The sequence below is a fragment of the Archocentrus centrarchus genome, chromosome 2 (assembly GCF_007364275.1).
Source record: "Archocentrus centrarchus isolate MPI-CPG fArcCen1 chromosome 2, fArcCen1, whole genome shotgun sequence".
NCBI lineage: Eukaryota > Metazoa > Chordata > Actinopteri > Cichliformes > Cichlidae > Archocentrus > Archocentrus centrarchus.
The window spans coordinates 2453899-2469931 of NC_044347.1; the positions used below are offsets into that span (position 1 = coordinate 2453899).

A 16033-nucleotide genomic window follows, 5' to 3' on the forward strand; every position below is an offset into this window, starting at 1 on the left:
TGAGGCAGGGGGCAAACACTTTTTCACACCACTGTAAGGTGAGGAGTGCGGCCATCTGGGAGGGGCTCAGAGTAGAGCCGCTGCTCCTCCACATCAAAAGGAGCCAGTTGAGGTGGCTCGGGCATCTGATTAGGATGCTGCCTGGCTGCCTCTTGGGTGAGGTGTTCCGTGCATGTCCAACCGGGAGGAGGCCCTGTGGTTAGACCCAGGAAATGCTAGAGAGATTATATCTCTCGGCTGGCCTGGGAACGCCTTGGGGTCCCTCCCGATGAGCTGGAGGAGATGGCTGGGGAGGCTCCTGCCCCCGCGACCCAGCCCTGGATAAGCGGAAGAGAATGAATGGATGGATGGAAGGAATCTTTATATCTGCTTTCTGTTTTTGAGCCCATGTATTTACTCCAGAAGCCTATACCCCTGGCATATTTCAATCTCTTTCTGTGTTATGTTCCTTGTTTTTCTTTTTATTAACAAGTTGTTTCCTTAATAAATAAATTTTTAAAAAAGCATCACAGGAGAGTTAGCTAGCTTAATATAATGTAGTTTTTTTTACAGTGTAATGTCCTTTGGCAGTTTACATTTGTAAGTGCACTCCCTCTTTCCCAGAAGTGAATGCTGACCACATGCGGTTGGTAAGAGCGCTGTATTAAGGCAACAACAGGAAGCTTTCATAGCTGACACGGTCCTACTGAACAATGGCTCAGCAGAGTGACAGCAGACAATGACAGCTGTGATGGAATCAACAGTGTGTCCCTGTTTAACCATTGACCAGCTCCTCCAACACCACACACTCAGCATGAAACAGATGCTCACTGTTAGCCTGGATCAGCTGCCTTTAACCATTAAACCATTCAAGCTTTTACACAAGAGCCAAGTTGATGCACAGGCTGCATTACTCCAAGACAAACTGAACCTTCCCAGCAGGATCTTCTCAGTGGGAGCTTTTAGATGACTGTTGCCGTTTGTGCTAGAGAGAATGTTCCCACAGGGCTGTAAAGAAGGAAAGATGAGCTGTACTGAGATATTCGGTGTATCACGGTAACACAAATCATAAGAAGATGGACTAAATCTTCTTGTTTGACTCGCACTTCCTTTCAGTTTCTTCCACCACATGTTGGTTCTTTAAAATCAGGACAGAATTAGCTCTCATTCATACATTATATCTGTTAAATACAACAGATATGGAACTAGATTATTATTAGTGCAATCATGTGTACATATACATTTGTTCTCTTGAACTCTGTGTTACATTTACACAATAAGGCCTGATATTAATCAATCAATCAATCAAATACTTTATTATCCCCGAGGGGCAATTTGTTTTGCAGCCAACAGCAAAATAAATAAATCTATAAAAACAATCAAACATACAACACACACAACCGAGGACACAATTATCTAAAAGAGTTCAAAAAGTTAATAGTATTGGGAATAAAAGAGAATTTAAATCTGTTTGTTCTGCACTGTGGCACAGAGTACCTCCTTCCTGAAGGCAATAACTGATACATTGAGGACAGGGGGTGAGCGCTATCACCCCGAATCCTTTCTGCCTTTTGGGTGGCTCGGACCCTGTACAGGAGGGCAAGATCATTAAAACTTACATTTGCCACCTTGCTACAAAGTTTCACAATGTTCTCTAACCTTCTTTTGTTCTTGAGGCTCAGAGAACCGAACCAAAGAAAAGGTTAAAACAGACTCAATAAAACAAGAATAAAACATTTTCCTAAAAATCTTATCCACGTTAAAACCCCTAAGTTTTCGATACAAATACATACGCTGATGAGCTTTTGCACAAATGGCCTCTGTATTTGCATCAAGTGACAGTTTGTTGTCCAGTATAGTGCCCAAATATTTGTATTTCTCCACTACCTCTATTTCCTGGCCATGAATATGAACAGCAGGTATTGATGAGGTTTTCCGACGAAAGTCTATGATCATTTCTTTTGTTTTTGATGCATTTATGTCTAGAAAGGAATTTCCACACCATGTTACAAAATCGTCTACAACCGGGCCATGGTCAAGATCTGCATCATGGAGCAGAGAAATGATCACTGAGTCATCTGCATATTTAATTATATATCTGTTCTTATAGTGGCTCTGACACTCATTTGTGTAGAGAACAAATAAAAGTGGAGAAAGGACACATCCCTGAGGGGAACCAGTGGAGGATAAAAGCAGATCTGATAAAATGCTGTTGACTCGCACTCTCTGTGGTCTATCTGTTAAAAAATCCATGAGCCAAGATACCAGACCAGAATCAAGATTGTATGTACTAATAAGCCGTCTTGCTAAAATATGGGGCTGGATGCAGTTAAAAGCTGATGAAAAATCTATAAAAAGCAAACGAGAAAAATTACGTGCACCATCCAGATGCTCCAGAACCTTGTGGAGCAAAGTGCACACAGCATCCTCCACACCCCTCCCTGTTCTATAGGCGAATTGGAGGGGGTCTAATTTTGTCTCAGTGGCACAAAAAATTTCATTTCTTACAAGTTTCTCAAATATTTTCATTACAAGTGAAGTTAAAGCTACAGGACGATAGTCATTTAATGATTTAGGTGCTTTAACTTTGGGCACTGGTACAATAATAGAGTCCTTCCATATACGTGGCACTTTATGAAACTCAAGAGATTTTGAGAAAAGAAATGAAAAACTTCCAGCCAATTGCTCTGCGCAGTTTCTAAGGAGACGCCCATTTATTTTGTCTGGGCCTGGACTTTTTCGCTCTTTCACCCCTTTAAATAATTTAAGCACCAATAATCTATCAATATTAATAACTGACTGTTTTGGAGAAACATCCCTGTACACAGCCAGTTCTTCATTAAAGTTGTGAATGTTAAAACGATTGTAAAAAAGATTCAAATCATTCGCCAGCTCTAAATCAGACACACCTCCAAAAGAAATGGGACACTTCCTGTGTTGCAAACCCATAATAGACTTAACCCCCTCCCAGGCAGGGCGTGAGCGTCCTGTGCCCAGCAATGACTGCACTTTATCTTTATATTTAATTTTGGCAAGCTTCAATTCTCTTTTCACTTGCTTTTGCAACTCTCTGCTATAAACAACATCCCCACAGTTAAATGCAATATTCCTCTGATTAATAATACTTTTCAGAGCTTTGGATACCCATGGTTTGTTGTTTGCAAATATGCAAATTTCCTTCTTTGGGATTATCAAGTCTTCACAGAAATTAATATAAGCTGTGACAGTCTCTGTAATTTCATCTAGGTCATAGCAGGTTCTTTTGAATAAGTCCCAATCGGTACAAGTGAAACAGTCTTGAAGGGTCTGAATGGACTCCGCTGACCATACTGGAACCAGGCGACGCTGGGGTTTTGTTCCCTTCAGGACAGATTTATAGGTGGGAACCAGATAAACAACATTGTGGTCAGACATGCCAAGAGGTGCTCTGCTAAAAGACTTATAAGCTCCCTTAATTGAGCCATAACAAAGATCCAGAGTCTTCAAATTCCTCGTGGGGCAATTTACATATTGATGCAGGTTAGTGAGCGACCTCCCAAGTTTACACTGGTTAAAGTCACCCATTACAAAATTGGGGGCATCTGGTGCAATGCACTGCAGTCTGTGTACCGTCTCCACTATGCTCCTAGTGGCGACTTCCACATTAGCCCTCGGGTGAACGTACACAAGAGTAACAAATATCTGTGGGAATTCTCTTGGTAAATAAAAAGGACGCAGAGAGACAGATAAAAGTTCAACATCAGGAGAACACAGTGATTCCCTCACCACCGTGTTACGACACCAGTTCTTATTAATATAAAAACAGAGACCCCCGCCCAGGGTCTTACCAGTCACAGTCGGGTCTCTGTCGAGCCTCAGAGGTTCTCCAAAACCACTGATTTCCAGCTCCGATTGTAAGTCCCGCTGCTTGAGCCATGTCTCCGTAAGAGCGATGAGACAAACATTCTTGTATTCTGGTAAAAAATTGACGTTAGCCTGAAGAATGTCAACTTTGTTCCGCAGGGACTGCGCGTTGGCGAGGATGATTGTTGGAAGAGGAATCCTCCGATGGCCTTGCCTTCTCAGTCTCTGTCGCACTCCTCCGCGTCTGCCCCTTTTCCTCACCGCCGTTTGTTTAGATCTCCAGTTCTTGTTCATCGTGGTGAAATCATGCTGAAGGATTTCGGCCGGTAAGGCCGCCATGAGCTTAACATCTCCAACATCTGGGTTCCGGAAAAACAAAAGGGACTCTCGACTATACTGAATAAACGGATTATGTCCACAGAGACCTCTCAAAAAGTGACAGGTCATCGTCAAGATGATTAGAAGAAGGACTACCGGCCTAATATAAGCCATATTGTTGCAAAAATTCCCACACGTTAAAAATTAAAAATCACGATTAAAAATGATTAAAAAAGTAAATAAAATAGAAAAAATTAGGTTACTTAAGATTATGTTAAGTTACGTTAAAAGACAGCTGCGCCCATAAACTACTGCTCACATACCCATACACTCTGCTGCTGCTACATGTCGCCGTACTCCAGCGCCATTTGTTAATGACTAACAAATACAAAGTGAGAGGAAATGTGTGTGAGTGTGGTCACATTCACCAACATAAACATCAGAGGGCTTCAGGTTCAGGTGAGTTTATTTGCTCCTGCAGGTACATTTGGTTTGCATTCAGCAGCTCATCCATGTGAAAATGAAAACCTTTCCAAACATCCCAGAAACAGAATCAAACACAGTGAAGGAAAAAGAAGAACAAATCCACCCTACATGGGGGAAGACAAACACTCGTTTGTTCATCCGGCTGCTGGGAAATAAAAATCTGTGTTTATGGTCTCAAAAATCAAACAGGTCCAAGGCGCTCTTCATCATCTTCATCAGTGTCAGTGTTCCAGCCTTCTTACTGACAGAGACATCAGCCACTGCCTGCCACACTAAAGCAAAGGCAGTAACAGACAAAGCATTAAACAGCATTAAGAAAAGAGGACTGGGCCATGGCTGCTCTCACTGTCCTGGAGCTGACCAACAACAACAGATCATCTGCAAACTTTAAAAAGCTCCTGAGATGTTTCTGATGTGCTGCTGTTTTTACCTGTCAGCACTTCTTTGCTGCCTCACCCCCAGTTCCACAAGAGGCTTTGACTTCTGCAGGCCGCCCCTGGAAATAAGAACGACTTCTTTGTCTGATTAAATAAAGGTCACACTGACTCACTGCTCCATCTTGTGGTACAGATTGGTATTACACAGAAGTACAGCCTCAGTTCAGCTTCAGTTCACATCTTTTTTGGACATAAAGACACAGCAGCTGCTGTTTCACATCCTGGTGATGGTTTTAGTTCATGTTGGAAGTTTTTCAGAGCAGCTGGTGTGAAATCATTTAGAGTTCTGGGAGAACTGGATTTAGGAGCAGGGATTACCACAGCATCTTTCCATCCACTCGCTGCATGCTGTGTCTGTGAAGACTTCCTGGAACTGAAATATGTGACTCAGCTGGTGGGAGAAATATTTGAGTGAATGACTGCAGATCCTGTTGATCCACGAGTCTCTTTTCCACATTCTTTAGGTCAGAGTTAAAATGCTGATCATGTTTAAGTTTACAGCCATGACTAAAATCAAAAGCATTAAAAGGATTATAAAAAGATTCAAAGCTAACTCAGTGGGCAGATGACTGAGACTTGGATTTCTACATCACTGAGTCATTCACAAAGATGCTGTGTTTGAATTGTAATACCTGCTCTGTACTTCCTAAATCTGTCCTCTTCCTGACAACACTTCCACATATTACTGCAATACAAAGAAAAGTAACACAAACTAATGAAGAGGAAACAAAGAAAAACCTACGCTAATATAAATCCACACTTGGAACAAACTAAACTGGATTAAACACTAAAATTACAAAAAGAAAATTCAGAGTAATTAAAAACAAACTATAAATGGTAAATTGACTAGTTCTTATATGACGCTGTTCTACTCTAGCTGAGCAGTTAATGCACTTAAACAACATTTTGCATTTAGCCATTCACGCCCATTCATACAAGCACCTCCATCTGTAGCTAAGTGCTTTCTGTCCATTCACACACATTCATACTCCAACGATTGCTTCAGAGAGCAACTTGGACTTCAGTATCTTTGGCATGCAGCCTCTAGCAGCCAGGAATCCAACGGCCAACCTTCCAATTAGTGTATGACCTGCTTTACCTCCTGAGCTATGGGCCCCTCGATTTCCAATTATAACAACTCTAACTTTATTGCAGTGTTATAAATGGATATTAATGACCTGCAAATATTCATAACCACAGACAGGGTCACCTGTGAGAAATTATTTAGTTGAATAATTAAATTCTAATGAGACATGATGTCTATAGTTATCGATGGCTGCTGCTTATTAAACAGAGTACTGCACTGACTCGACCAACCTTTAAGTACTTATTAAAGATAAAGTTTGGCTGCAGTATCAGTTGGATATAACAGACGTTTCTTTAATACAAGTACTACTACTAAATACTGTAATTTCTCAAAGAAAAATAAAAACCTTGATGTATATATCTGTACTTGCAGCTTCCTAAATGTCAGATTCAGGATTATTCACTCCAAGTCCAGAAATCAGAGCTACCTCATCAGATCCAAGTGTGACATTAACTGACACTGTTTACAGGAGATTCCATCGGAATTCAGTGGATCTGGATCTCAAGGTTTTCAAGTTTGACTGTGCAACCAGAAGAGGATCTTTGTGTGTCTGCAGATTCATTGTGATCCAATGATGGGAATGATTTCAGCCCTGCATGATCACGCTGATGTTTGGACAGAGCAGATAATGAAGTGAATGTTTTTGGACATTGGTAACAGTGAAACAGTTTCTTTGAAGCGTGGGATCGTTTGTGTCGGGAGTATGAACCAAGATTCTTGAAGCTCTTGTCACACTGGTCACAGCTGAAGTTCCCTTCAATGTGTGCACGTTCATGAAGGCTACGACTACTTGCTTGTGAGAAGCTTTGCTCACAGTGTCTGCACTTGTGTGGTTTCTCTCCTGTGTGGACTCGTTTATGTACTTTAAGGTAGTCTTCAGTGGCGAACGATGACCCACACTGGTCACAGACGTGCTTTTTAACCCCACTGTGGTAGAGTTCATGTCGTTTTAATCCACGTGCTGTGGGGAAGCTGCTCCCACATTCTTTGCAGTAGTTCAGTTTGTGTCCAGTGTGTCTACGCTGATGTGTTTTTAAGGTGTGTTGATGATTGAAGGTTTTCCCACAAAAGTCACAGCGAAACGCTTTCCCACCACCACAGAGAAGACATGGCTGAGAACTGGATCCATCTGTGTGGCTCTGCTTCTACACAAAGACACAAAGACAGAGTAAGTCAGAGAATCCTTCAACATTTTTATCCTGTACGTCACCTGAAATAAAGAGCATCTCTGCCAACGTCCAATTACATTTTACTGTTTACGTTACAACACTCAGCTTACTGGGATACAATAACTACAATACTACCACCATAATACTACAATAATACTCATTTAACACTATAACCTTAATGTCATACTGAAATACTATCACTATAACACTAAAATACTATCACCATAACTGCAATATTACTATCTTAATGAACTGCCACCAACGTAGTGCCACAATATTAATGTCACACTATATTAATACTAATGTATCCACCCATGGAACAATACTAATGCAGTACTACAATACTGTAGTACTGCATTACCACATTTTATTTACACATTATATTTCTTTCAGGACATTAAAATTATTTTTATTCTATATGCACCTGACTGAAGTAGGAGCCAGTTCAAATGAACAAAGAGCAAATTATGCAGAAATAATAATAATAATAATAATAACAATAATAACAATAATGCCTAATATATCAGGAAACTACCATAATCTTAAATAATACAGTGAGAAAAAAGTAACAATTTACTTTTTTTTCTTTCACAATTTAATGAGCAGAGTTGTTCCACACAGTCAGGCTAAAATTACAAGATCAAAATAAAAATACATACCTCACAGTAACTGCACTTGTAGAGTCTCTTTCTGCTGTGGATCTTTTGGTGTACTTTGAGGTAATGTGGAGCTTTAAATGTCTTATCACACAGGTCACATTGATAAGGCCTCTCCTCAGTGTGGGTAAACATGTGCTGTTGTCTGTGGTAATCTGTTGCAAACTTTTTACCACATTGATCACAGCAGTACACGTCATGTAAAGTGTGAATGCGGAGGTGTGCATTTCTGCTCCCTATGTGGCTGAAGGCTTTTCCACAATAGTCACAGCTGTATGCCTTAATCCCAGAGTGGGTAATTTGATGACTCTTTAAACTGTTATTGAGAGTAAAAGTTCTGCCACACTGATCACAGCGGTACGGTTTCTCTCCACTGTGGATGCGCTGGTGTGTTTTTAAGTTTCCAGCCAGGGTAAAAGACTTTCCACACACGTCACAGCTGAACGGTCTCTCTCCAGTGTGAATGACTTGATGATATTTCAATTTAGCTTTATCAGGAAAATTCTTCCCACACTGATCACAGGAGTATTTTTTTACTCCCTTTGTTCTGTGAGGTTTGTCAGCCTCCTGAGAGCACTCAATTCTCTGTCCATGTTGGTCCTGCAGTGACAGAGATACAAACAGAGGCAGTGAGTGAAATGCAGTCACTAGTGCTAATGGCAGCGCCTGCTAGCAAATTGTGGTTATAGTGATCTGTTCTGGTAGCTAACAGCTGAAGTACAGAAAAAAGTAACAGCTGAAATTGTCAGCACAGTGATCACAACACACACACACACACACACACACACACACACACACACACACACACACACACACACACACACACACACACACACACACACACACACACACACACACACACACGGCAGAGAGCAGTGGAGGTGTGGAGAAAGTGTCAGTAATGATCTAATCAGTGCTAAATAGGGTTTAATATTTTTCCCGAAAATGACATGAATGAAATCCCGGGAAATGACGAGCCATTTTTTTTAAATTTTAATTAGGCCTTCTGTAGCCTGTGTCGGGCTTAACCATTTTGATATTGTAGAGGTAGCTTTCCAGCTATGTCCTGTTATGCCCAGTAGGGGGCAACGTCGGCTTGATTAATGCAAAAAAACCTACATCTCGACATTCGAGTGCTCGAGCTATGCATGTTGTATCGTTCCTCAACACTCCCTTAACAAATATAATTCGAATATTCCTCCATTGTACATGGAATTATACCAAGATATTTTACAACTGCTGGTGCAAAACAATACGGTTCATCTCCACAGCATTGATAAAGGCTCAGCCACGCTGTCGTGGCGACATCTGTTGCACTATATCTCCACCAGTGGAACGCTGTAATAGTCATTGAAAAGTTAACTACCGTACTACACTATAATATGGCATAACACAGGGCCTTGAGTAATGCACTACGACTTGGTCATTGCCATTCTGGCAACAGCAAATTTATAACACCGTGTCTGAGGGTTAAAGTAGGTTCGCTGTGAATCGTCTTTTGAAAAACTGGCCGATCCTTATAGCCTAAAAAATATACATTTTACTCAACTCCATTTTAAAAGTGAAATATGTTAAAGTATCTATTTCATGATACTTTCTTCACACATTAGGCCCGTATCCTAATTCATGATTGTTAGTAAGCGGCTGCAAACGAGGAAAAGAAACACTCGAAGTTAAACAGATATTTCTTTATTGTTCAGGGCAGGCATATTTTATAGGCTATATAATGCAATATAGTAATATATAATAATATAAAATTATATAATACAAAATACCTTAGGGTAAACACATTGCCTACGATTTCAACAAATTAAAGAGGAAAAAAGTACAACCGTGTAATATCTCTATTAAAATGCTCGAGATGAAGGCTGAACGTGCCTGAAATGAAGAGTAATGCTTTTCGCATTAAACGAACCCTTCTCTCAATATTTCCTTAAATTTAACTTTCTGAAGCTTTCTTTTCTTTCTGAAAGTCAAATCGACGCGCGCGACTTTTTTCCCGGTTTCCCGTCTAACGTTTCCTGGGAAACGGGAAATGGTTCTGATCGCATTTCCCGGGAATCCCGGATCCCGGGATTAAACCCTAGTGCTAAAGGGTCATCTTTTACAAATGAAGGAAATCCGACGCAGTGACGAAACACTTTACTGCTGCTAATGTGGGTGAAACACTCCACTTACTCAGAGACACCCAAGCTGCAGAGTTTAAATGATGTATCAAAGCAACAAATTTGTGATGATTTTTTAGAATCGCATCACCTGAGTTACTCGATGAATCGTGGCAGCCCAAATTACCACCACCTATTGGTGAAAATAGCACATTACATGCAACCATGTACAGGAAAAATAAAAAACATTAATTTTTGTTAAATAATTTCAAAGCATTAATTGGACATTCTGTAGGGCTGGGCAATATGGACCAAAATTAATATCTCAATATTTTTTAGCTGAATAGTGATATACGATATATATCTCGATATATTTTTATCCCAAAAGGTATAAACAAAAAAGCACTTAAGAGTCAAAGCTACGTGTCCCAAATGTCACACAGGCATTTTTATTAACATTCAGCTGAAGATATACATAAGAAATTACTCAAAAATAAACTATTGGCATATCTAAATAATGCTCTGCAAATAAATTAATGCTTTTTCCTCTATAAAAAGACTCACAGCTGGTCTATTAAAATGTAAATAGAAAAGATACAGAACAAAAACAGCAAAAGGCTGACTGATTCTTTACAGAGCTGTACATCCAGGTACAGGCTCCTGTACAGACTGACTGAACTAAACTCCATCTGCAGGATTTTACCATCTCAGTAAATCCATAGACATATGCGCTGACGTATCACAGCAATGGGCCCAGCCACTCAATGCAGCGTCTGTAAATGCAAGAAAATGACCAGCTAACGCTATTAAGGTCACGTGACTTATGGTACCAACCAACTTCTGCTGTGTATGGCGGGGCCCTCTTACCTGCAGGTGGGGACTCTTAAGCTTCAGAGTCAAAGTTACGTGTCCCAAATGTCACACAGACACGAATGTACAAATGTACGAACGAAAGCTGTATGTACACAAAACACAGCAACAGCGGAGAATTTCAGGTTTCCAAAACTCTCCGACCTCACTGGAAAAAATCGTTAAATTTATCGCTACTCGTTTTTGGGGAAAAAAAGTCGACAGCGCGGTCTGAAAAGCCGTTAAATCTAGCAACAAATTTACTAAGTTGGGAACACTAAGTTGGGAACATGCGGTCGCTTCCTGCATGATTAACGGGTGAAGCGGATTAACGGGTGAAGCGGAGAGGGGGGGGCAGTGTGAAGCTGTGCAGAGGCAAACTGGGAGAAGAGAAGGTGAACTGGTGGAGCTACAAGTATGATTGTAATGTGAACTAGACTATATCGATATAAACGATATTGCCTCATCTTATATCGCGAATGAAAATGTATCGATATTTTTTTTAAAAAAATCGATATATTGCCCAGCCCTAACATCCTGGTTATGAAGAATCACAAGAGTCCAGCTTTAAAATGCCAAAGGATGGGACAACACTGATGATGAATGAAAGCCATCCTGGAAACTTGTTTTATCTGTGAGCTAACAGACACGTCCTGGACAAAGATGAAGCCAATGCTGTGTTTCTATTAGTCCCTACTCAGCACGGCCAGAACAACTCGCCACAGTCTTGTTGTGTTTTCATTACAATTACCACCTCAGTGTGGGTGGAGTGAAAATAGCAGCGCGGGCAGTAGTCTATTGACGTAACTCGTATGCAACTCAAACACAACACAACAATGGATGAGCTAGAGGCAAACTAACGGTGGCTAATGCCAGTTTACTATGACATCATGCATAAGTCCCCTGTACAATGTTTTAATGGATGAAGGTTATCACTGTAAAGTATTCAAATATGTATGCTGTGTGTGCCTTTCAGATGGATCACTTATTGCAAAACTACTGCTGCGAATCGTTGGTAAATGGTAAATGGACTAGTTCTTATATAGCGCTTTTCTACTCAGTCAGAGCACTCAAAGCGCTTATACAACACGTTTTTTTACATTTACCCATGCACACCCATTCATACAAGCACTTCCATGTTAACTAAGCTAAGTGCTTTTTTTAATTATATAACATCCACACACATTCACACTCCGACGGAACGGTCGGAGAGCAACTTGGGGTTAAGTATCTTGCCCAAGGATACATTGACATGTAGCCTGGAGTAGCCAGGAATCGAACCTCTGACCTTCCGATCAGTAGGTGACCTGCTCTACCTACTGAGCTACAGCCACCCCTGGTCTGGACATTGACCCGAGCCTCCCAATGGTTTGCCTCCATTTTCTTGCCATCAGTTTTAAAAATGGCGCGGTTGATTCTAGTGAAAGAGTCGCTCTCATGACTCAGATACTGACAACTCTCTTTAGCCAATCGTGGCATGTTGTCCTTCGATGCCACATTTTTGGATCACGTCAGATCGCTTGGAACCCCAGCTGAGTGAGTACCAAAAAAGTACCTGGTAACTGGTACTGGTAATGCCATCAAAGGACAGCCAGCATACGCTTTTCCGAGCCCTGTATGCATATATTTTATAACAGATAAAGTAAATATCAGCACCAGATGATTTATATTATGTCCTGATACATAAAACCAGAGTACTGACAGTGTTTAGGTTCTTTTTACTATGAGTGAAAATCACAAAGCAACTCTGAGCTCTCTCACTGAGTTTCTCCACAGTGCTGAACTGCAGGTTGTGATGGTAGTTGTTGTTCTGCTCTGCAGCCTCTGAGTTTGGTGCAGCAGCACATGAAGCAGCTCTCCACCTTCTGCAGCTTCTGCTGACCCTGAAGCTTGAAGCAGATCTTCAGAGCAGAACAAGAACTACTGCCACCGGCTGCAGTCCAACACAGTGGAGTTGGAGTGTGTTGAACCACAGGATGAGAGACTCTGGGGATCACCACAACAGCAACATGAACAGCTACTGGGACAGCATTTCCAAACCAGTAAGAACTGGAAACAAACTGGTTGGAAAACAATGATCTCTAATGAGGAGAGAGTGGAAAAGTGCTATGAAAATATGAAATGTGTAATTATAACAGTAATGAAAATGACATTATAGATCAAATGCTGTTCAATGAAAATGATGTATTGTGTGATAAATTGTGGGTTTGATCTGAATCTTGATTATTAATGTCTTTGTTTCAGTGTCCTGTTAAAATGTGACCTTCTTATTTGGTCTTGTTGTAACTTCAGTGCTAACTGGGACATAATAAACCAAACCAACAGCAGCTGATGAAGTCACACAGTTTCAATAATAGTGTAACACTGAGATTTTTCTCACCTGTTGTGTTGAACTCATTGTTTCCTCTGTAGAGGCTGAAAATGTTCCTCTGCTGCTCCGTCAGACTCTCCTCCTGCAGGAGAACAGATCTTTATTAGAAGCTACCACACAGACACATCAGCTTCTTGAGGACAGCTGCACACCATCACACACCAGGGTCACAGTAATGAAGAGCCCTGGTTCACAGCTAAGCTGAGGAGGCTGAGGCTGGAAGAGGAAGAAGTGTGGCCTAGGGGAGAAGAAGAGGGTTCGTCACTGAGAGGACCCTGGTTCAAATCCTCGGGCTGGCATCACTGTGGGTCCCTGAGCAAGCCCACCCCCCCAGGTTGCTCCCCGGGCGCCCTTTGGCTGCCCCCTGCTCCATGCTGTGCTGTGTGTACTACATACTCCATGTGTGTGATGGGTTAAATGCAGAGAATGAATTTCACTGCATGTAAATGTATGTGACAAATAAAGCTCTTTCTTCTCTTTCTTCTTCTGTTTCAGAGTGGAGACGGAGGCAGTTTCAAAGTTCAGGTTTAGCAAAGCAGTGAGAGGCTAAACAGGTGAACTGAAAGAAACTCCTGAACCAGTTTTCATTTGTTAGGGATTATTTTTTACTCACTGAATAAAGGACAAATGTTTATGGTAAACTCCAGTAAATGAATTAATAAACAGTGGATCAACCAAATAATAAACAATTAAATAATACATTAGACAGAGAGCAACAGATCAGACAGTAGTAGACTAACTTCTCTGTTTCAGTGCATCTTATCTTGAGGTCCGGCCACAAGAACGTACAATTAAAACATCACCAACATCACCACAATCTGCCATTAATCTGGACAAGATTTCTCTGTATTGATGAAATCAGAACATCAGGAAGAAGATGTGCTCATGACTGAGAGGAATCTGGGTCATGAAAAACCAGCTTGAACAAGACTGAGTGACGAAGGTCAACTCGTAGCACCCAGAGATTATTTCTGCTTAGATAACAGTCAGTATAAAAATGACTGTTATCTGTTTCACAGAAACATCGGAAAGATAATATTCAAATAATCACTTTTTGGCACAACACCGGCTCGTTGGAACCAGCACCGGAACCTCGCAGTGGAAACGTAGCACGAACCGTACATAACGATGTAGATGCGCAGATGAATTTGTAGCTGCTCTCCCAGGTGTAGCTGCAGCGGTCACTGCTGCGTGTCTTTAGCTTTTTGTCTCCTGCTCTTTGTGTTTTGTCCTGTGTGTTGTTGCTGGGATCTCTGTGCTCCTCTTTTCTCTCCTCTCTCTCCCCTCACCGCCCAGCTGCTCTCTGCGCATCATTTTAGGAGTTCACTTCCTCTCATGTGTTCATCCACAGCAGTTTCTGCTCCAGCTTTCTGCCAAACGCTCAACTGCTAAAGTTAGCTCGATGCTTACCTGTAGCTGAGCCCACAGACAGATTAGCGCTGTTCTCAGGTCACATCCAGGAGATCAGGGTGGGTGATCGATCCAAGTATCGATACGAACGTTGGTAGAGATGTTGGATCGATGCTTTAGTTTGTTTCTCCTCTAAATTCACGTCTTTTCATCAATGAAAAAGCAGCTCCGTCAGCTCCGCTCTCCGACCACGCAGCCACACTTTGCTCCGCCCCCTTCTTCCTGCTCTGCTGTGGTTTGTCGCTGGGCGGTCACGTGACTCAGCTGCGCTCACAAATCACTTGAGCTGGAAATTCTCTACAACAGCAGCAACTTATAAAGACGAAAAACAGGAAGAAAAGAATCAAAGAGGAGAAAAATCAGCATCAATTAATATTAATCATCAATAATCTGAGTAAATCCAAACTGCAGGTTATCAATGATTTCATGCATTAAGGGAACAAAGTGATCCAAACCTACCTGCCCTGTGTGAAAAACTCATTTCCCCTCATATTCAATGATCAATGAACTGTGATGAAGCAGATTGTTGGAGAGCTGAGTTCAGTCTCACTGCCACACTCAGACCTGATCACTGCAGAGCTGCTGAATCAGGAAGACCCTTAAACACAAGCTGTGTGACAAAGTGAAGCAGCTCAAAGATGTCAGGAAGCAAAAAAGGAGCTTCCAAGACCAAGAAAGAAGCTGAAAGGAACCAATGCAGACAGAAATGAGCCTCTGACAGAGAAACATGCAGACACAACACCACAGCACCAATACTAAGGAGACAAAACCACATTCAATCAACATGGATCAAAGATCAAAGTTACAGGAGCAGCTGAAGGACAAAAAGCTGTAATCATTAAAGAGCTTTGAGCTTTGGAGAAATATCACACATGTCCACAATTATGAGAGCTTCATCAAAACCATCATTTCCATCAGGAAGCCACAACAGTCACTATCCATATAACAATGGAACAATAATCACTTTGCTCTGTTTGCTCCAAATGAACTCTGTCCATCAATGAAGAGTGAAAACGAGGATTTGGGAGTAAAAGTCTTTGAGTGCACTGATCACAGAGCCTGAAAATCATTTCTGTCCCAGGATCCAGAATAATAGCTGTGAATCCTGTAATACTGAGCAGCTTCTCCACCATGGAGCAGCAGATCACATCAATCAGATCAATAGTAGGAGTCTCAGTGCAAACCAGTCCCAACGTTTGGACTGTTGTCCTGTCTCTCCTGCACTTTCCTGCTCTGGGTGTCACATGTTTAGTTACTCCTCGGCCTCCTTTAGCAGTAACGGTACTTGTAATAAATGTAGTCTGTTTGTAGCTCTGGAGGCCA

At 41.4% G+C, this 16033-nt stretch overlaps 1 protein-coding gene across 1 annotated transcript; it reads right to left on the bottom strand.

Moving 5' to 3' along the window:
- Positions 1-6474: 6474 nt before the first annotated feature.
- Positions 6475-14913, bottom strand: LOC115791408 (zinc finger protein 226-like). The gene is made up of 4 exons (XM_030745507.1): positions 14711-14913; positions 13310-13382; positions 7979-8575; positions 6475-7295 (listed from the first exon to the last, which is right to left on the bottom strand). The coding sequence occupies exons 2-4, from the start codon at positions 13325-13327 to the stop codon at positions 6636-6638; spliced, it is 1275 nt and encodes a 424-aa protein (XP_030601367.1). The 5' UTR covers positions 13328-13382; positions 14711-14913; the 3' UTR covers positions 6475-6635.
- Positions 14914-16033: the final 1120 nt, after the last annotated feature.

What these genes read in the sequence shown, in the direction of transcription:
- LOC115791408 (XM_030745507.1), bottom strand. An exon ending in ACAAGTGCAGTTACTGTGAG is followed by an intron (nt 7,296 to 7,978) that starts GTATGTATTTTT and finishes GTCTTTGTGTAG; the next exon opens with AAGCAGAGCCACACAGATGG.